The sequence below is a fragment of the Synchytrium microbalum genome (assembly GCF_006535985.1).
Source record: "Synchytrium microbalum strain JEL517 chromosome Unknown SmJEL517_scf0059, whole genome shotgun sequence".
Lineage (NCBI taxonomy): Eukaryota > Fungi > Chytridiomycota > Chytridiomycetes > Synchytriales > Synchytriaceae > Synchytrium > Synchytrium microbalum.
In genome coordinates this window covers 98,335-120,609 of record NW_022158408.1, presented here as the reverse complement: position 1 = coordinate 120,609, position 22,275 = coordinate 98,335, and the positions used below count along the sequence as shown (strand labels likewise).

Below are 22,275 nucleotides of genomic sequence, written 5' to 3'. Positions count from 1 at the left end.
GTCGCGTCCGTTTCAAACACTAGCCGCAAGATGTCTTTTCGACACGACTGTTACCAATAACATTCAGCGTGATGATGGATCCAATGATGAGACATCCAATTAATGTTGGAATTGCTGTAGGTACCGCTATTCCAACCATTTTTGCCCCCACACCGTCCACACAGCGAGATCGGGTTTCCTACAAGTTGGACTTTTTGAAACAAGTGCCGTTTTAGACTGCTGAATTTTCGTTTTTGGCCAGCGAGGGTCTTCTGTTACGTTCGAAAGATCTCCAGCCTTGTAAAAATTCTACGATCAAGAGGTTTTGTGGGTCTCATCCGACAAAATGAGGGTGCTGCTGATTGCGTGGAAGCTTTTCATACATGGAACTCTAACAACAAGGAAACAGAAATTGTGATTTATGAGCTTGGATTTCTACTTCAACGACAATCTTGTTTTCTCCTACGCCTTTGTCTCCTTCGTACAATTCAAGAACCTCGTTCGTCAATAGAAAATGAGTAAACCAAGGGCAGATCGAGGAAGGAAGGAGCATCAGGTTCTGAAGAGTCACTCTACCAAACTATTCATGACCGTCTCCTCTGTCATTGCTGTCGTAGTCATGGCCAGAAATTACTTTTGAAAACGTTTTTCTGCAAAATGAAATGACATAGATCCAATCTTCGCAACTGCATCTTCTCGGACTAGAACGCAAAATTTCTCACCAATCCATACCGTAATGTGTTGAACCTCTCGTCGAGTTTTCTGCTAGTGTTTTCAAAGTATTTTTGGTATTTCAACATCAACAAAATTGACATTTGAGAATCATTCTAAGCAAAACTATATTCCCCCGTGTCTTTGCTACTAGTTGGCATGTCATTTGATAACACCAGTTTCAGTCTTGGCGTCTTGATACGTTGATCAATGGATGCCTTTATTGTTCTTCCAAACGCCAAATTTGCCCCTGCTCGTAATGTAAATGATAGCATAGTTATGCTCGGGTCAAAGAGTACTGGTAGTGTCGTGCTATACAAAAGCAAGTTAGATACAGTGGTCTCTCCAACCACCAACCAGATGGAAGCAAGGGCACTTACAGAAACCCAAGCAACTTGGCTGCAATATCAATGACGACGGTTGTCCATATCAAAATGTAGACTAGTGAAAACTTGCTCATTGGAGACGAAGCTGACGATGTCGATGATGCTTGAGAATCGACTTGCTGCTGTTCCAAAGTAGGTCGACGAGGAAGAGCAATAGATCCTCTCTTGCTTCCCGGCTTGGGAATGTTGATGGTTGCCGAGTTGACTGCCAGGTTTGTCTGTGATCTCCACATTTGACGGAATAGAGCAATGTCACTCAGCACTGCGAGGAATTCAGCAAAGACGATCTAGTTGGAAATAGTGGGTTCGTTTGGTTGAATCAAAGAGACACAAATCACATTTCCATAAGGCGAGAACTTACTAAGCTGGCTAGTAAGTAAGGCTTGAACACTGACAGGTAGTAGGTGTCTATAATGATGGACTCTCCAAGTGGGAACTAGCACGAGACCCGTATTAACCTGATGCTTATTGAGATCAAAACAAACTTACATGGTATCCAACCATTTCGTATATCGGAATCATGAAAAAGAAGGGACATATGTACAACAATGAGCAAAATTGGTTGAATCGTTCCAAATCCCGATGATGGATCTTCTTGCTTGAATTGAAGGCAACGTAGAAGCGATTCAACGAGTTGTGAATCACAATCATTAAGCCAGACTATGGTTTTTGAAAAAACATTGGTGTTAGCTATGAACGTCAGTTTGGTAGATCTATTTAATGTTAACTTTACCAGGATGTAAAAGTTCATGAATACAAGAAAGATGTCATAAGCACATTCTTCTACACGAGTTGCTTGAAAAGATACAACGAATAACTGATTTATGGATGAGATTGTCATTAAGAGAGTGAGTCCTCTCTGCCGGTCACGATCTGAAAAGAGTGTCTTCCATCTTGGTAGTCCATGAGTTGCTAGTCCTAGAAGAGACAAACCCCGTTTTATAATTGAAAAATTACTTTAAAAATAACCAAAGCGATTTCTTCAGCCTCGCCTTGCTCCCCATTAGCAATACAATTATATGTTCAGCAGCGACATACCAGCAACCAGCAATATTAAGAGAAACATTGCATCCAGTTACAAACGCTCCAACTATTATCGGAATAGCCGTGGTAATCGGTATAGCAACCATACCAAACGTCCACAGTATCCTGCTGAAAGGGTTATTTTAAAGTTTTAGTCTTTTGCGTACATCTTTTTGACGGGAATTTTCCTTACTAAATTTTGGTAACGTATCCAATCGAACCAACAGCCACACATTTCAATATCGCGACAAGATGATTCGGGAAGGGACGGAAGGGACATTTTAGAGAGTCCAGGTTGTGTTTTTCACAAATGCGTCTCGAAAAGTGGGAAGTGAAGAATATGAAATACGACGTTAGTATACACGTTTCCGGCCGCAACTTTGGATCGTATTTCGTGGCGAATAAGCTGCTGCACGAACATGGATCTGGAGGCTAGGAAAAGATAGTAAGTTTATTTACCAAGAGATAACAACTTGAATGGGGGTTGCCAGTTGTCAAGATTATTAGAGGATCTTTCTCGTCGCGAGGAGAGACACGTAATAGACGTAATACCTCGTGTTTCTTCACGTACTCCATACCTGGTACACTGTGTTTCTAACGCACCTATAGTGTGATGCATACATTTTATATATACGCATTGTTGCCTCTATCGTAAACTTGTACAATTCACAAAACCCGAGAAAGTCGGATGTGAAGTCCACATAATGCCGGGGAGACCATTCCGGTGAAATAGCGCACTACAATGCTGGTCGAAAGTTGTTCTTTGCAAAACAATTTCGAGCCAGCAAACGCTGGTGTATGCTGTTTGTGGAAGCAACAAGTCCAAAATGCGACAACATTGGTGGTTATTCTGGAGAGGGCACCCTTTTATTCACAATCAGGCGATACTCGGAACTGGTATGTTGCTGTTCTGTTGCCTAGAAATGGCACAAACTCAATTTCGATACATGGTCTTTTTTTCAACACGTTTTGCGACAGACAGAACTGGGACTGACTCCCCTTTGCAAAACAGAAAAGCTCTATACTTGAAGCTACTCTATATCTGCTGGTCTCGAAGATCCGTCACAAGGCAAGCTCAAAAACTGCCGATCTGTGGATGAATCAGGTTTCACATTGAAAAAAATCGCATCGTTTGCTCGGATGTCATAACTGGACTAATTTGATTTTGATTGTTTCTATAAACATGGCGGGGTTGAATTGTCTGTACAGAAGAATTTGTGGCAGCCATCTTCTTGCAGTATTCAAAGTGCATGGCATTAATGCTTCTATTTACACATAGATTCACAATTCGATCATTGAGAACCAGCACACTTTGGGCAGTCGGGTTACTTGCTTGCTGGATATAAAGTTTCAATGGGATAGGTCCTAGATTTCCTTCCTTTAGTCGCGGGTGGATGTGTCTTGCGGCGATAGAATGGTTGCTACAGCAACTCTCAATACGCTCTCTTTTCTTCGCATTTTATGTTTATAGGTGGATTCTCAAGCATGATCGACAACAGTGTCGTTGTCTTGCATCGTGCCCAGGGAACCCGCCCTGGAAATGTGTTTGTAAAACAGGTGCTTTCGGCACTAGGAAGAAGAAAAAAGATACCTGTTGATCACAATGGTATGTCGTGATTTCGTATGTTTATAGCTGTCATTATTAGGTCAAAGAAGGTTTTAATTTTGCGACAATTGTGCGTAAAAAGGAAGAGTAAATAAAACAATTTCAGAATCTAGAGTTCCCAGTCGTGCTTCTTCGCTCCATTTTGTTCTCTCTTCCAAACTTCAAACCTCTTGACACCACGACCGTTTGTGCACCTGATTTAAGAAACGTACCCAAAACACCTTGCAGCAAGAACACATCAGACACCAAATCCTCGTCCCGTAATCCATCACATTGCATCTTACACTCCCTACTCCCTTTATCGTCGTAGGCTACCCGCTGTAATTCAAGCCTAAACTACTTGTTCAACATCTACTATCAATAGTACACTAACAAGCCAAACATTTAATAGAACATATATCGATATCCACAATGTCTGGAGTCCGCCAAGCCCTCTCCACTCCAACCCGCAGCCGCTCAACATCAAACAACGACCATCATCAACCCCAACAACAACCATTCGGGTCTCTCTCCATCCCACACACCACCACAACAACCACACAATCCCTCTCATCCTCCCTGAAAGACTCGGCCAATATCCTAGTCGGCTCTCCAACAACATCCGAAATCGTCGGCTCTGCTGGCATATCATCCAACGCATTCGGCCTCTTTGCGAGAAAGATGAGCATGAGTGGTGGTAGTGCAATGGATGTATTGGGGGGCAGTCCAGGCGCGATAAGACGCATGTCGAATGTATGTCTAGTTAATCCAACATTGCCATAAAACGCATACTGACTCATTTCTTTACAACAATAGAACTTTCCCCAGCAACTCGCAATGTCACCGCCAAAGACACCATCAGTGCCCTCTTCTCCGACCCAGCAAACCAACACACAGCCGCCACAATCACAATCAAATAACATATCATTCAACAAGATCCCGTTACCATCACAGACGCTGCAGCAGCAACAGCAACATGCTGTCGTGGGTGCAGCGGGGCTGGCATCGCTATTGTTGGGGTTGCAGCCGCGTAGGCCTGTTGGTGGTGGTGCTGTAGTAAATGGAGGTGATAGTAGTAATACGAGTTTGGGTGTGAATAGTAGCAAGGAGATTGTGGAGAGGCCTTTAACTCCTGTCGGGAGTATGATACTACAGGTACCAAGAAATACCTTGCATTTTGCTGAAAACAAACTTTTATTGACAATAGCATTTGCATACTTTTGCTAGGGATCATTCCAGACGAACTGACGAACTAATCCAATATGGTGAAGGTTGTGCTAGCTTTCGTCGCATGTTTATCGTTCGCTTGTGTTGGGGCAGTAAGCTTGGCTTCTCTCTTTTGAATAATAATATAGCCTGTTGGTTTTGTCAATACTTGAGGGTAGTAAAGCAATGTCATCGTTGCTATGGGGAGGCGGTTCCTTTTCTAGTTGTTTTTTCCATTACACATCTTGTCATACAGTCGCAAAAGACAATAATTCCTTTAGGCATGCGTTCCTTATCAACCAAACACTTGGGTACGTTGCTTGTGTTTCTCCATGGTCGTTCAAAAGAAGCGTACAACACAGTCAAAAGCAAAGAAGAGCCAATAGGGTTTTTTATCAAACTTTGTTTCTTCATGTCTGTATAAAATGTGTGCTCTTGCTAAAACAAAATCCTCCCTAAAAAAGCTCCTCCCCTCGCACTACTATATAACAACTAGAACTCCTCCACCCTCCTCCATGCATTTTGCTTTCCATACAAATACAACACCTCCAAAAACCTCTCCTTGCCCCTTTACACAGTCTCACCACCAACTTTGACCTCCCCAGCCCCCGCCGTCGCCCCAGTCGCACCAGCAGCCAGCAACGATTCCTTTACAGGTGAATTCTGGATTCCATCTTTTCCATTCTTCAAGTTTTGCGGGATTGAATGTGGGATTCGTTCAGGAGATGGGTGTTGAGATCCGACATCTTGAGCGGATGTTTTGCCGGCTTTTGAGAGTGCGTAGTCGCCCGAGTCAAAGTATTTGCGGTCTCCCTAGAGAGGTGGTTGTGTTAGAAGGGTAGGTGTGAAACAAAAGCAGAGAGACTAGTCAAGTTCGTCCAGTTAAAAACTTCCCAACAATAAGAGTTCAACAGGCTGCATGTTTGTGGCATTAACCACATCTCTCTCCGCAATGATTCTTTCTTCTTCTTCACAGAAAGCCAATTGCCCATTGCCAACATTTGGGGTTTGAATATTTTTGATTGTCCCCATAGTTCAAAATCCTTCAAACCATAATTTTTGCTTTTACGACATGAAAGTGCCTCCCTTGCAGCACATTAAATCCATTCCTTTTTTTCCTCCAATATTCTGGTCACGGAGCCACACAGGATATTTGCTCAACCATTTGAATTTCCTCTCCCTCCCTTCAATCCACAACACCCAAACTAAATAACTCCTAGAATAATCCCTTCGTCTCATATGTACTTACTCCTCCCATCCGTTTACTCATCAAGTCCTTTTTTGGCGGTGGTAGTCTACCATATTTTTGATAAAAGGTGCGATCTTCGTCACTTAGTTTCTATGTTTGCGAAAAGAAAGGAAGAAGAATCATATTAGAAATTTCGAGTTTCTTGATAATTTCGGCCTTGTAATGTTCTTTAATATCCCTGGGGGATTTGGAAAAGTCGACAACTTGATGTTTGAATCGCCCCCAAAATATTTAAGAGCGAATGTAGTCCCAAGCGAGAGGCAATCAAATGTGAAATATCCATGTAATATAATATTATGGCTGTCACTCGTATGCTTGTCAGAACTTACCGACTCGTCTATGGCACCCTTTGTCGCCATGATTATAATGCAACTAGAAACGAGGGAGTACCCCAAAGAGAGAAGAGAGAGAGACAGGGAGCAGTAGTGGTAGGATGTCTCGTCCTGACACAGTTGGGTATATTGTCTCAGTTGGTCAATTAATTAGAGCAAGCTGTGCTGTGTGTGTGTGTGTGTGTTTTGGCAATCATCTGACAACGAGATGACAGAAAACCATGTGGTTTTGACAAGACGTTTTTCAGTAAATATTCATCGAGATTTCTCAGAGATTCAAATTATATTAGATTATTTCACGTGTAAAATGTACATTTTGTCGTGGTTTTGTGAGATCATCTAGAAATATAATACCGATTCTAAAAACATCACGTCGATTCTACATTGTCAACACCCTTCTCCCTTCTTCTCAGTTTCTGTTCCTTGCATGGTGATCCAAGTGTCAGTAAGAAATAGCCCCTATGTGTGTGTAAATACAGTTATTACATTAAATTCAGTCGTCAAACTACCAACACAAACACAATAATCCTCCTACACATACCTTGGCTTGTTGGTAACCTTGTCCACAGGACTCATGGCATCAAACAATTCCCTCGCATTCACAAAATACGATGGATATTTAAATGTAGCTGTTTCCATGACTAGTACCTGTGACTGAGAGCGATGGAAGGCACCGATAGGTGAGAAATGTCCGTCACCGGTTTGGTTTAGAGATTTACGAGCAAATGAGACAATCATGTGCATTTCGATACTGTTGTCTGTGCTGGTTGATGTGGCTGGTGCTGATGGATTAGTGGGAGGTATTCCGTTGCTACCACCTATACTACTATTACTGATACTATGACTCGACCCCCCTCTGACAGTCCTCTCAATATCAAACAAAAACTGCTCATAAGACACATCACCACCTCGATATGCCTTCACGTTGAGCCCATTGCATGAAGCTAGACAAGCAAACTCATCGAAAGTGATTCCAGTTTCTTTGACTCGGGATAGTGGTGAGCAGCATTCTAGCATTGATTCGCTGTACCTGTACAAGAGTAAGGTGTAAACAAATTGTAAAATGTCATGTATTGACACAATACCACACACCATCTCCAAGGACCCTTCCATGTCCTGCCTGGATCGACACCTAGCGAGTTGAGCACCATTGCGAGTGAGCCGAGGCCGCAGTACGCAGGTTCGGACTGGTGAGCAAAGTTGCCTGTTTGGTGAGTTTGTGAGTATTGCGTGTCAAGACAACGCGGCAAGTTGAAGCAACGTTGTCTGCATTCTATTTAATGTCATGGAGCGTACCGGATAGGTTTAGATAGGTTTCAGCGTGGTTGTCTATGAGGGACTCTTGGAGCAGCCTCCTCCCCTTTCTGGTGGTTAGAGCCGTCAAGTTCTAGATGAAAGAGACAGGAAGGATAAAAGTGTGAGAATTGTGAAGGTGGTTGATGAGCAGATGTGTGGTTGACCAAACAAGGGGCTGATATGACGTGTTCCAACAAAAAGTTTGATGTTTGATCTCATGCACATTGACTACAATGAAGATACCTCGGGAAGCTGCCTCCGATAAAAGGATTGGTTGGTCTCGATTGTAGGTGGTGGCGGTATGGAGGGTATAGTAGCAGCACTGGGGTGTATGCTTGTTGCAACAGCAGCGACAGTATTCATTCCCCGTTTCATAGTGCACCGGCACACTGGCTGTAGTAAGTGAATGGGAGCCCTCATACTGCAAGCAGATGGCCCCTATACGGTTGTATTCTGAGTCTGTTATTCGTTGAGCAAAGTTTTCACTCGGCAAAGTTGTCCAATCAAACAACAAGCCTCCGATCAGTTTGCACCACTAGTAGCTGAGAGACACTTTTTACGTGTTATTCACGTGTTTACAATACTTGGAATGCTGTCGGCGTTCACCTGCTCAAGTTGGATGCTTGATCTGCTGGCTGCGTCGAATTTGGGATTGCAAATTAAAGATAGTAATCACGTCTCTACCCCTTTCAAGCTGATTTGATGGCGTTTAAAGATCAAAAATACACGAGAATGATTGGGCACCGCCCACAATGGCCTCTCGCACCTCGCTCTTTGCTGCCTGCATTTCTTTTTCAAAACATCGAATCAAGCTATATACTACGCAGCAATAACATACCATATAGTGGGTCGCAATGCAGTCCGTCCCGGGCAACACGACAATAGAGAGGAATCAGGATGCAACCGTCTACATTGGAAACCTCGACGACCGCTCTTCCGAAGCCATTGTTTGGGAACTCATGCTCCAGGCTGGTCCAGTAGGTACGAGCATAGATGCTATATATGTGGTGCATTGCTGCTTGCACTATTATTTGCGACTCTTCTTTTCCTTGTTTTGCTGCAATCCAATCATCAACTGGGTGAATTAACATCAAAACACTTATACTAGTCAATGTCCATCTACCAAAGGACAGAGTCACCATGGCCCACCAGGGCTATGGATTCTGTGAATTCGCCACTGAGGAAGATGCCGATTATGCCATAAAGGTATCATATCTATTTGCTCGACAAATATATAATGAAGAAAATCGTCGTAGCTGCAGATGCTTGGCTTACACTCTCCTGCCATCATTACAATTATTAACAATTCACCCAAATACTCTCAATAGATAATGAACATGATCAAACTATTCGGAAAACCGATACGTGTCAACAAGGCGACCTCAGACAAGAAGAATCTAGAAGTCGGCGCAAACCTATTTATCGGCAATCTCGATCCAGATGTAGATGAAAAGCTACTTTACGATACATTCTCGGCTTTTGGGCAGATATTGCAGACTCCAAAGGTACGTTAGAGTGATTCTGTAATAGAGTGATTCTGTTGTCTTATCATCAAGGAAGGCTACCGTTGGTGTACCCTATACTTCGTATTTGAAGTTGACACATACTCATTCCATACACAGATTGCGCGAGACTTGGAAAATGGAAACTCGAAAGGTTATGGATTTGTCGGATTTGATAATTTCGAATCCGCTGATGCTGCTATCGAGGCAATGAATGGCCAATATCTCGCTAATAAACCGGTCAATGTCACGTATGCATTCAAAAAGGATGGCAAGGGTGAAAGGCATGGAACTGCTGCTGGTATGTACAATACGGTCGTTTGTGCTGGAAGAAATGCGTCTAGAAATTTAAATCCTCAACATTCATGTTGTCCATCTACTGAATCGTCTTTTTGTCCTCCCTTACAGAGAGGCTACTGGCAGCACAAGCTAAGAAGAATCAACCTACCCAACTACCCAATCGTCTATTTGCTGAAATACCTGGTCAGCAACAACAACAGCAGGGAATGCCTCAACAGCAACAAATGCACCAACAACAAATGATGCCTCCAAGTGTAGCAACTGGTGCCAACGCTATACAAATGGTTCCTCCAATGGGATTCATGCCGCCTCCGCAACAGCAACAGGTGTATGGCGGTCAAGGTGGATTTGGTGATCCAAGTCAGTTTTATAATATGCGTAAGTTGTTTCTACTTTTGGTGACGTTGGTTGCATCCTTTTTTGTTATTGGAGTTGTTTGAGAGTTGCAAAAAAAATAGAGCACAACCGTCAGCATAGTTGACACAATATTTTTTTGAACTCGTAGCACGACCCCCACCAACACCATTCGGAATGCCACCACCATTTGGCGGACAGCAGTTTCCTGGTCAGTTTGGTGGAATGCCGCCACCACCTCCTCATATGCAATATAATCCGCAACAGCAGTGGCAGCAACAGCAGCAAGGTGGTCGATAAAGAGTTATAATTGTTGTTCTGTGTAGTGATTATGGGTGTTGGAGAGAAGAGGTTTTGTATAAAATGCTGTGGTCGCTGGTCTGGTTTTTTTTCGCATTCAACAATACATTAGTACCATGAAACAAACTCGTTTACTTTGTGATTTCTTTTTGTTGATATGGAGGCAAGCAACAAATGGTATGAAAAGAGTGTGACCCGATCAGTGTCTATCACACACACAACATCAGAAAATGGCCTTTCGTGCCTGAATATTTTACCTGCTATCTTTGCGATTTGAAGCTGCACGTTGACTGGTTGAAATTCTAGTCTCTTGATCTCTCCCATTGAAAAATGATTCTCTTCTCCAAGATGTGAAGTTTCTATCGAGTTGTACGATCCAGCCATACGGGCATGGTGACACATAGTCCACAAGTCTAAACTGTCGAAACTAACAATGGACCTTTTCATAACCGATCATTGGTTGCAGAAGATGCTCCTTTTATGACAATAGTAGATGTAATGCCGATTTGAGTAGCTAGCATACATGAAATTGGGGTGATGTTACGGCAAATGACTATTGACTACATTGGACACTACCTATAAAACCATATTGTTTTGAACTCAATCCATTCAGTATCCGCAAAGAACGAGTCATCTGTTTGCATCGTTAGTATCATAGCTATGTACCTCGAAGAGCACTCGAAACCATCAACACCTTCAAATATATCCGACCCTTTCACAACCCCCCCCCCATATCTACACTTCACTCATACGTGTTCCATCTCTATATGCTCACCCCAAACTTCATAAAACATGCTCACATATCGGCCCAATGCACCAGCAGTGGACGAATCAACTCCATCACCATATACAAGACTCCTAGGTCTTCGTAACGACGATGATACAAGTGGTTGTGGTATCAGCCCAGCTTCTTCAAAGCACCGGAACGCATTCAAGAAGAGCGTCCTGTCACCAGATGCGTATGCGGATTCTAGAATGGGGACTGGTGGTATCTGAGATAGGATATCTGTTGCAGATGCGTATCGTAGTGCTTCTAAAATCTATGAGAATTTGTTTGCGAGGCGTGAGGATTGAGTATCCTAAAAGCAACTGGATATTCAAGATTTCAATATTTTTTTGTTGTTACCTTTCCACTACCAACCAAAACATCAACAACCTCTTCACCAGCTCCCACTCTCTTCAACATATCCAGTCCGACTTGTTTTAAGCCCCTTGCATCAACATCCTCGTTAGACACAATTACAAGCATCTTGGCCAGTGTGATTGAGTCTGTAATTACATGGTACTGAATTAATTGCTGCAAGTGTGTGTATTTACGGCATTGGATGAGTAGGGTTGTGAGGAGCTCAGAGAGGTATGGGGCCGGTGATCGCGAGTGTCGTGATAGGGATGTGAAGTATGATAGGATGTGTGGGTAGAGGTGTTGTGGCGTGATGTTCTAATAACAATACGTGAGTGTGCTTTTTGATTTTTTGGCATTAAGTAAACTACAACAAAGTCACCTACCGGATCGTTTGACAGAGGCAGAAAGACATGACTGTATATGTCTTCCTGAGAGAGTACTACGGGTGCTTCAACAGACTTGGTTTCCAAATCACTAATACTTGGAGGATCATGTTGTTGAGACACTAATGCCGTGTGAGATATTACAGTATCAGGTCCTACAAAGGGAGTCATGATTGTTTGGATAAGTCCATAGGTTCAAGAGCAGTGTGACCAAAAGAAACAATGTGCGCAAATCAAATAATGGCTCACTTGACTGTCCTGAAGCCCTCGACGGTACAGGTGATCCTGCTCTTGCATCATTTATAGGTGTGAGACCACTTCCTATCGATGACATGGAGTGCGATCTGTCACGACCAGAAACTGAACTATGTTGCCTCCTATCAAAGCAAAAACATTTAATATATATCCAGAATTGAGCTGATCAACCAACCTCCTAGTAACTCCAGAAGCACTAGCTTGATTCACAGCATCAAAAACACCCCTCAAATGTTCAACACTCTTTGCTCCAAGTATCAAACTCCTCAATAGCGTCAATACTAGATCATGTGCATCGTGCTCTGAACGACGTAGCAACATGGTCGTAAGGTGGACTGGGTCACTCTTGTTTGATAAGAGGAAGGACGCGATGTCCGCTAGTCTTGGATAAATAGAGTAGAGACGTCCACGCGATGGGAGGAGGATTGTTGATGGGAGATATGGTAGGCCGTCGTCTTCATCTATAGAGTGATGTTTATTAGTGCCTGGTTTTACACGACAAAATATTTGGGCATGAATACAGAGATCGAATTGCTCCACAGTGTCGAGACCCATAGGCTGCGGTGGTGCAACTGGTGTATCATCCAGGGATTGAATGTCGAAAATCATCGAGTGCTAGATATGGGTGAAGCATTTAGGTTTTTTTGCGTAAAGCCTGCGTCAAGACTCATTCAACTTCGACGCTTTCAGCTCACCTTGGCAGTTAGATTATGCACAATAAGCAAATTATCTACAACATTGACAGCATGATTGCCAGCCACTCCCAAGTTCAGTTCACGTTCTTTGCGAACAGATGATTTTGTAACGTGAAACAAGGACAACAGTGGAGGATTCTTGGACGTGTCGTTAAAAATTGCATAGATTTTGCCGTATCTGTGGGAATCAAATGTTTGACCAACAGCAAAAGAATCCTGAGACGCTGTACTGAATGGACACTTACAGCATCACAACCGACATTTGCTTTCTTGTGATGGTACTGGGAGGGGATACAGAAAGACCCCACGTCAATGTGTTTGTCGTATTTGATGGTATGATGAGAGAAGGTAGCTGAGTTGTTGAACCATTTGGTCGAAGATAATACATGTAGAGTCCTGGTGCACCGGTTGACACGATGAGTATCCTGTAGCTTGGCTAAGTGAACCAGATACCAGTGTTAAACAAAAAACCGGAAGAGAATCGTGCCAAGCTTGATACTTACCGAATAGACATACCAATTCACATTCAAGTGCACATTCTTTCGCTTTATGAATGTGCGTTTGGATTCATTCCACTAGAGTTAGCAGCGAAATACAAAATTCAGTAACTCAACATGATAGGATTGTACCTTATGCGTGAAAGGGGCCATACCTGAAAGAAATCAATACCGATACTCGTAACACACACGAATTCGTCCTGTATAGTCCATTCAAATCCAAGTATTGCATCTGATGACTTGGTATCACGAACGATTTCATACACGATTGGTGAAGTTGAAGTAGCCGGCACTACTCTCATTATTTGCTAATATTGAAATTGTTTGTTTATCAGCAAAATCTAGAGCGGTTATAAGCCAAGCATCGTTCCAAGTATACCAGAGCTTTAGCAGAAGGAATAACACCCAGAAACGAACCATCAGCAGATAGTTTTACAGATCGAGCGTATCCACGTAATGGAATCCTATCGCATGACATTCATCAGCGAAAAAAAGGGTTAGACCCGGAGTTGCAATGGACACTATCAAATCAACCTTATTCTCTTCACATCCCATCCAGACCCAACACCCACAACCTCCACTTCACCATCATCACGCATGGTGACTATATGACCACGAGCAGGATCAAAAAACACCATTGAGCGATCAGCGACAGGTTGGAAGGAAGCAGCCATTTTACATTGTAAGTGAGGTTCATTTAGGTGTTGAGACGAAGAAGAGAAGGATAGAGCAGGTCTCATTGGACTTGATGACACGGTAATATCAGGTGTTTTGGATCGCTCTTGGGGCTGTTCCTCATTGTCGCTGAGATTGTCCATTTTGCTGTTTTGATGTCGTTGAATGTATGGTTCTTGATTGTAAGAGGGCACGCTTCGGGGAATAGTACGATTTGCCTAATTTATGGCGTAAGATTCGTATTATTACTTATCTTCATCAGAGCTATGAAAGTTCAACAAGAACGAGAAATTGTTGCAATGTTTGAAGCTAGCTTTCAGAAGACGGGATCTACATTCGAAGCCAAATGTAAGATCAAGATTTACCTTGTTATATCAAATTACGGGATCCACGACGACGTTAGAAAAGAAAGACAGTTCTTTCTTAGGTCACATTAAACCAAATGGTTTTGAGTTAATTGTGGAGCAAAATTGGACGCAAACTGAAGTATAGAGCAAGTATAGAGTTCAGCTGTCGAGGTTGAAATAATGGAAATCACCCCTTTGCAAGAGGAATTGGAACGATCTTTATACGAGTCTAGCTTCACAAGATTTGCATTTACAATTTAAAGACTAGTTTTGGACAGCCCAACACCAAAACCAGAAGAGAGTAGTTGGACTTTTAGACACCAACCTATAGTATGCTTGACCTAACGAAAGTGTCAACGATCAGTAATGCCTCGATATGTTGACCTCCCTCAACAGTAAACCAGACAAGAAGGCACATACCAGCTAGTCGACAGTTTTGAAGACAAGTATGATGAAAATCTGATGCACTAGCACTCACAGCCTGGAATTGCATGAATTTGCTGCCGCAGAGCAAGCTGCAAACAAGTGTCTTCGTGATGTCCATCTTTGCATCTTGAGGTGAGCTTAGAGAGAGTGTACACTGGGTTGATACTGCTGCCGTTTTATGTCTGTGTCTCACTACTGTGTGTGTTTTACAACCCGTTCATGGCCATTTGCTATTTTTTTGTCACTTTGAGTGCATCTGATCGCTTTGTTGTCATTTTCTGTAGCTCATGAGCTCTTGCTATGGCTGCAGCATCTGGGTCCTACTTGCAATTCAATTGAATGCATCAGCAAGAGTTACTTCTGGCCTCATCTTGATGTGGGTGACTGGCTGTACTTTGAAAACATCGCAGCCTCTACCAGTACTGCCGCATCTACCTTGTCAGTTGAATTCAAATGTTCTGCTCTTGTCTTGCGTCGTTTTGGGGCAGTCAACTTACATATGTTTCGTTCTTTCCAGCAATGGATTTGCTGAGAGTCGAGTCATTTACACCAACACTGAAGAGCGTCATAAATGAAGGGGGTCAATATTGGGAAGATCAAAGGGAATGAAGCATAGATAAACTTCTACAACAACGACGATTGAAGCTCACATTAAACCAAACGTTTTGAGTTAATTGTGGAGCACGCCTTGACAAGAAAAATTGGAACGATTTATTTACCGACTCTAGTAGTTTTACTGAACAACATTCTGTATTCACAATTTAAAGACTATTTTTAGAAGGACCAACATCAAAACAAGAAGAAGTGGGTAGTTGCATTTCCAGTCCCAGGCTCTAGTATGCTTGACCTAAAAGCAGGAAATAACAAACGATCAGGAATGCCTCCATATACTGACCCCCTTCAACAGTAGACCAGACAGCAAGGACACATACCAGCTAGTCGACAGTTTTGAAGACAGGTTTGATAAGTATCTGGTGCACTAGTAGCAAGAGTAGAGCAAGTTCCGTAACAGGAAGGAGCTCCTCCTGTATTGTATGGGTAACCAGTGTATGGACGACAGGCGTCCAAGCAGTTGGAGTACAAGCCAGGTGCAGAAGAAGCCAATGGAAGACACTATTCAGCAATGTTGTAGGATTATCAGTGTTTGGCAGAGATGCTTGCAGAATTTGAAAACATCGAGAAATACTGACTGTCGAATAACAAGTTGTGTATGAGTTGACGCCAGTCACTCCAGGTACGTAACTAAGGCATGGAAAGGAAGTGAGTTATTATAGCTCATTTTTCGAAAATCCATAACAAGTCTCACCCAGCAGGCCATACTGGACCACCGTTAGTATTGGCTGGAGGGACTGGTACACTTCCTTGAGGAGCAGGAATAGCAAATACTTTCATGCTCAACAAGATCATGACTGCAACAACCAGCTTGGTCAATTTTGAAAGCATTCGTGATTTGTGGTGTTGTACTTAGTGGGTGGTTTGGGATTGAATTGCGATTTAAATGATTTGTAGGTTACGTGGAAGCTGGAAGTGTGAGATGTAAACATCCAAAAATGTTTATCTTTTATAGGTGTAACTCGCGAGGTGGTAGATGCTTGGCATAAGAAATATCTGTCAAAATCATCCCACGACTCATGCGGATTATTTGAAACACGTCATGGGCTTTTGATACGTTCACCAATGCCAAGAACGCTCATGTCATTTGTCAGCTTCTCTCAGTGAGCTCTGAGTGATTGTGCGGATGACCCACAGCCATTACTTGGAATTTCAAAATTTTCAACCCTTTACAATTGTCTAAACTGTAACTAGACCATTGGCTAGAGACGTTGATTTAGAGCAACAAAGAGGCCAAAATTCTACCACTTGTATCAAGACGCGCCCTTTCTATCGCTATTAGACATGCACACCACCATCTTGCTCGTAATGTTGACCACTATAATGATGCTCATTCAGCATCGCATCATCATCAGAAACAGTGTTTCATTTCAGCATCATCATCAGACATTACTACCCAGCTGTCTCCCAATTGTTTTATGACATTACTCAAGTTTGAGGTTGAAAGCAAGTCATTTATTGATAGTAAATATGTTTATTTGGAAGCCCCAATACAAGAAACACAGTCTTCGCACTTTAAAGTGCATCAAATCTCGAAAACGTTAGCAAGAAAGTCCATCATTTGCCATCTTCGTCTTCAAATTAGCCAAATCGTTTGATTTTGGTTACGTTGGAAAGCAAAATCAGATCCAGTCGAACAAAAAAGCACGGAAGATTCTTTTTGACAACATAGCCAAGTTTTAATTCACACAATCACGCTATATATACAACAGCAACTTTAAACAGACCATCATCAACCGAAAAGAATTACTATATAATCGAAGATGCTTGACCTATGAAAGGAGCAGATTTGAGCCACCAAACTGACAGACGCAAAAGACCTTATTCGACGGCAAGCATACCAGCTTGTTGACAGTGTTGAAGACAGACTTGATAAGTATCTGGCTGAGTAGCGGCAAGAGAAGAGCAGGTTCCGTAACAAGAAGGAGCGTCTCCTGTATTGTATGGATAGCCAGTATAGCCAGTGTTGTAAGGGTAGCCAGAGACTGCACGACAATTTTTCAAACAGTTTGAGTATAAGCCAGGTGCCGATGTAGCCAATGGAGTGCACTAAATGGACAAAGGGGTTTGTTGTTGTCGTGTGTGTTTGGCAAAGCAACAAGGTGAAGATCAAAACATCGAGAATGTTTACTGTGGAAGAACAAGAAGTGTAATAATCAGCACCAGTTACTCCTGAAGGATTCCTGAAGCATTTGAGAGAACCATTTAGCATCACGAATCCGTTTTGCACGAAACCATATCTTACCCAGCAGGCCATACTGGACCACCGTTAATATTGGCTGGAGGTACTGGTTCACTGCGTTGAGGAGCAGGAATAGCAAGTGCTTCCATGCTCAACAAGATCGAGACAGCAACAAAGTTCTTGATTGTTTGTGAAAGCATCTTTGAGAGTGAGTTGGAAACTTGAAGGCTTTTGATGTTAATTGAAGGTTTGGAGTGTGCTGAAAAATTTGGAAAGATGTCGTCCTTTTATAGGTGCAGCTCTCGCGAGGTGACAGCTTGGCATGAGAAACATCACTTCAAAGTCATCCCACGACCGTTGCGGTCACATTGGTTGCAAATCGAAGCGGCGTGCAGTTTAAACGCTATGCCTGCGAAACGCAGTCAAAACGCTATGCCCAAAAGTGCTGTGTGTGCTTAACAGCTCTGCCGGCCGTGCGGAAACTGTGAAGTTATAACGTCGAGGCATGAATTTTTCACGACCAGTGTCCTACAAAGTCAGTCACTTCTCTAGTATAAGCGCTACTTCTGTCTTGACTTGCTTGTTTCTGAGCTCTAAGCTTGGAGTACGAATTGCCGCATCTCCAGTTTGAGAATGTTTACAGAGCTCTACGATGTCTTTTACTATCTCTAGCATGATCTCGCAACTCATAACTGAATAATAAGCAGCGATTCAAGTAACTGTGAAAGAAACGTATTCAGATGTATGTGCATGAAATAAACGAGTGTAAAGAACTTTTAAAATACGATTCCCAGGCAAATCTGTGCAGCAATCGGTTTCGAGTAAAAAATAGTTCAAGGCTAGATTTTACTGTCCCTTCAGACCTACTCGAAAAGCACGGCTACAAGTTGGTGTGTGGATGTGCGTCTTGAATCCCAAGACGAACCACCAACGTTTCGCTTTGGGAGTTGATTTTGTAATAGGTGTCGAATATTTGAGTTTTCGACCGATTTTTTCACGAATTGAACGGGCTAGTACCTCGCATTTTATATCTGCGTCCATCGTTTCACCCTTGACTTTCTCAAATCAAAAATGACACAGTCTGTGACATCATCACCAACAGCCTCAACGCACTCCCCCAAAGCCACTTAAAGAATCAGAAAAATGGCATACACTGACGGTAGGAGCACCTGTTGAATCTTGCTATTGGCTTCTTATGTTCTTCTCATGCAGTTTTGCGTCCTTGACAAAAATACTCACATTTTCAACGTTTTCTCTCTAGTCACCATCTCTGTTGCAGGTGGAATTGGAACAATCACCATAAATCGACCTGAATCCCTGAATTCTCTAAGAGTACGTGCGATCGATAAACTACATCTTGTGTGCTGGGAAGGGGATGGCTGAATCATCAGTTTTGCAAAAACCACATCGTGGAGCACTGCCAGAACACATGCGTTTTTGGGATGGAAACGACGACAAGCTCATGCCTTTGTTCTCAAATATGAGGCTTGCAGATGACACATGCTGTGCCGTTCTGCCGACAGTGCAACCTGGATTCTGTGAACCTGAACTCATGTTCTTCAAATTCTTTGTGTAGGCTGAAACTTATGAGCAATTAAGACGTGCTCTATTGGAATGTGAAGCCGATAAGAATGTCGTTATTACCACCATCACTGGCAAAGGTATTGCTTGACCTTCACTGCGTGGTTTTGTGTGCCAAGGTTTACACAACTTTGCAACTTTTTAGGAAAGTTCTTCTCAAGTGGTGCAGACGTTCGAGGCTCACGAACACCAAACCCTGATCCCACAAAGGCCTACAGTACGTCAACTAAAAAAGATTCAATTTCATCATCCATTTTTGCTAATTGCTCGCTACTGTTTTTCTCAGGCGAAGCAATCAGCAGAGTAGCAGCCGGCCCTGCAGCTGTCACTCGAGCAATGATTGACCACACCAAAGTGCTTGTCGTCTTATTAAACGGACCAGTCGTCGGATGGCCAGCAGGCGCAATCGCCAACGCTGATTTAATATTCGCTGCTGAATCCGCTTATGTGTATCTACCCTTCACGGCCTTGGCATTGAGTGCTGAAGCTGGGTCATCTGCTGCGTGAGTAGTAGTCCTTTATGGTTCTACTTATGATAGAGTTGCCATATACTGATTCTTTTGCTCTCCACTAGGTATGTTCAAAGGATGGGCGTGGGAGCTGCCTCTGAAGCTTTGTTGTTGGGACGTCGATTCACTGCCAAGGAACTCGTACCTCTTGGATTTGTCAAGTATGTTTTCTGGATACACGTCTTATGATTGATCTCACAATACACTTTTATTCGCTAGCCGTGCGTTCCCAGACGCATCATTCAAAGAAGAAACAAGCAAGATCTTAGCTGATGCCGTTGAGAACTTGAATCCTAATGTGAGCGAAACAGCTCAGAATTGCCTACTATAGCATGAACGTGTACTGACATCCACTACTACCATCCACGTTTTTGTAGTCACTTCGAATTACCAAAGCTTTAATCCGTGACTCATTAAAGCCAGCCGTCCATCAAGCAAACGACAAGGAAGCCCACGCACTAGTCGAACGCACACTATCTGGTGAACCAGCAATCCAATTTGCTAAAAAGGCTGCCTCCATTGGTCAAAAGAAGAAACCTGCTGCAAACCTTTAAAAAATGATCTAGAACTCCCCCTTAAAACCCTGTAAAAGTACATGTTTTTTGTGTGAATGCTGTTTCATTATATTACAAGAAGGTAGTAGCTACGCCCCTCATATAGAAATTTACGTTGATTTGGGCTAAAACACGTACACGTCGGCTGGTTCTGGCACTTTAAGATATGTTACTAAAGATGCCAACAAGATCTTGAATCGCTCACCCAGGTGTCTCGAAAAATAACGTGTGTGTGCTGTGTAAAGGCAGCTGTCACAGCGACTGGAGTCATTAATCAGCCTCCAGTCGTGATATTATAATGAGCATGATGTTGGTGAGTATGCTGCTCGAGAGGTTGTAACTGGCAAGAGAGCTAAAGGAGAAATGTTTCACCGCGTTGATACTCGTGGTCATCCCATCTCATTTCTTGACCAGTAGGGTTAGGTATGAGTACTGCAGAGCACTTTATTCTGCACGTTGTAGACGTATTTTGAGAAATAAGAGCGAAATTGCAACACGCATAAGAGATTCGAAACTCTTACAGTAACCACCACAAACCAACTACAGATGCACAAAACATTATTATGAAATAAAAGTAAACATTTTCGTTGGTTGGATCAAAAAATAAAATTAGTGACTATCTTTACAGCGTTACAAGCTCTGATCATGGTAGAGTGTAATGCACACACTCATATTGTGGACACTAAAACGAATCATCACAAGTGGTTAGCATCCTTTTCAATTTCCAAACCCGTACTAAACTCACTGGCTCAACAAGACACCTCACAGTCCGATCAATACATATCTCATCAGCCTGACACGGTCCCGTATCACAACTCGACTTGATCTTAAAATTGGCGTTCGTATGCGGAGAGCGTATTTTGAATGGTTCGCAGAGTGCGAGGCAATCGTCCATCGACTAGTGTTGTTGTGATGGTGTTAGATTCGCAAGGAAGTGAGATAGAGAAAGAGAGGGCGCTTACAGAGAATGGCGATGTGCCTTCACAGACGCTTGTTATGATACATTTCTAGATAAGCCGAGAGAGTGTTTGACTTTTGTTTCAGATTGTGTTGATGCCTCGTGCAAAACCATAACCAAGTGACGTTAAGCATTAAAGGAAGACAGCCATATACATGTGCCAATCATGATAACCGGATATACCTCTCTACGGCGACTTACCTGTTTAACGGGATCATAGCTAAACCCAGCAACAGTCAAACCACAGCTTTTCGAAACAGCAGATTCAAGACATTTCGGGTCAATCTTCCTATTAGCAAACTTGGCATCTACGGCCATTTGGATTCCGGATAGTATCAGGAGGTACGCTACGGTTTGAGTTAGATGCATTGTGGCGATCTTTGATACTAGAAAAAATGTTCAGGAGACAATGTAACGATCAACAAAATATCACGCGAAACTGAATATTTACATCCTCCTATTATATAAATCTGAACATTAAATTTACACTTGACTTTTGCTTATTATACACATTTGAAACAATGGAATAACATTCACAAGAGCGTCCATACTTTACACCTTCCCAACTCAAACTTTATACGTAATCACACTTTCTCATCACCTCTTCCTAGAGACTTCGAGCCCTCACCACTACTATTACCACAACTACTACTCTCAAGCCAAAACCCACTTGTAGGTGCAGACACACTCATACGATGTGAACCTTGCGGTGCTTGCAATGGCGTGCATGTAATACGAAACAAGTGGCGTTTGGCTGTTGCTGTTGTACCAGTAGCAGGATCAGGACTAGTCTTGGGTGTGGTGGGTCGTTGAATGGGTGACGTGTTGCTACTTATACCAGTATTTGCAACAAATGATGGGAATTTGTATCCTCCTCGCATTGGACTTGTACTGCCACTTATACCACTACTTATCCCACCACTGATCTTTGCACTAAAGTTACTACTACCATTATTACTCATAGCAAATAGAGACGGAAACACGATATTGCTCAAAGTGGGTGACAATGGTGTTGTTGCAGAATTCCGATTTACAGGCGAGTTGACAGTCTCATATACTGATGCATGTAATCGTGTTCGAGGTCGATGATCTGATTTACGACGGAATGTGAGTGGTGATATTAGATGATGTGGTGGCGTGTCCTTGTCAGGCAATGGAGGCGGTGGTGGCGTTTTATTCGTATCAGTCATAATCATTGAAGTTGCTCGTGGCGGAGAGGTAATATCATGCACGGCCGTAATGATGGAAAGAGACG

At 42.8% G+C, this 22,275-nt stretch overlaps 5 protein-coding genes across 5 annotated transcripts; 2 read left to right on the top strand and 3 right to left on the bottom strand.

Moving 5' to 3' along the window:
• Positions 1-5,460: 5,460 nt before the first annotated feature.
• Positions 5,461-6,498, bottom strand: SmJEL517_g05802 (uncharacterized protein; the record flags this gene model as incomplete). Its single annotated transcript, XM_031171728.1, has 3 exons — positions 5,461-5,703; positions 6,140-6,229; positions 6,469-6,498. The coding sequence occupies 3 exons, from the start codon at positions 6,496-6,498 to the stop codon at positions 5,461-5,463; spliced, it is 363 nt and encodes a 120-aa protein (XP_031022299.1).
• Positions 6,499-6,839: 341 nt separating this feature from the next.
• SmJEL517_g05801 (uncharacterized protein) lies at positions 6,840-8,142 on the bottom strand (the record flags this gene model as incomplete). Its single annotated transcript, XM_031171727.1, has 5 exons — positions 6,840-6,930; positions 7,013-7,501; positions 7,564-7,675; positions 7,768-7,858; positions 8,011-8,142. The coding sequence occupies 5 exons, from the start codon at positions 8,140-8,142 to the stop codon at positions 6,840-6,842; spliced, it is 915 nt and encodes a 304-aa protein (XP_031022298.1).
• A 479-nt stretch (positions 8,143-8,621) lies between these two features.
• Positions 8,622-10,223, top strand: SmJEL517_g05800 (uncharacterized protein; the record flags this gene model as incomplete). The annotated part of the gene is made up of 6 exons (XM_031171726.1): positions 8,622-8,748; positions 8,876-8,973; positions 9,096-9,272; positions 9,390-9,570; positions 9,678-9,947; positions 10,075-10,223. The coding sequence occupies 6 exons, from the start codon at positions 8,622-8,624 to the stop codon at positions 10,221-10,223; spliced, it is 1,002 nt and encodes a 333-aa protein (XP_031022297.1).
• A 746-nt stretch (positions 10,224-10,969) lies between these two features.
• On the bottom strand, positions 10,970-13,994 carry SmJEL517_g05799 (uncharacterized protein; the record flags this gene model as incomplete). The annotated part of the gene is made up of 11 exons (XM_031171725.1): positions 10,970-11,263; positions 11,350-11,661; positions 11,730-11,884; positions 11,979-12,106; positions 12,160-12,599; positions 12,680-12,857; positions 12,925-13,115; positions 13,183-13,254; positions 13,332-13,484; positions 13,556-13,640; positions 13,711-13,994. The coding sequence occupies 11 exons, from the start codon at positions 13,992-13,994 to the stop codon at positions 10,970-10,972; spliced, it is 2,292 nt and encodes a 763-aa protein (XP_031022308.1).
• A 4,567-nt stretch (positions 13,995-18,561) lies between these two features.
• On the top strand, positions 18,562-20,062 carry SmJEL517_g05798 (uncharacterized protein; the record flags this gene model as incomplete). The annotated part of the gene is made up of 8 exons (XM_031171724.1): positions 18,562-18,577; positions 18,680-18,750; positions 18,995-19,079; positions 19,145-19,216; positions 19,286-19,502; positions 19,574-19,669; positions 19,728-19,806; positions 19,886-20,062. 8 exons carry the CDS (start codon positions 18,562-18,564, stop codon positions 20,060-20,062), a joined length of 813 nt encoding a protein of 270 aa, XP_031022307.1.
• Positions 20,063-22,275: the final 2,213 nt, after the last annotated feature.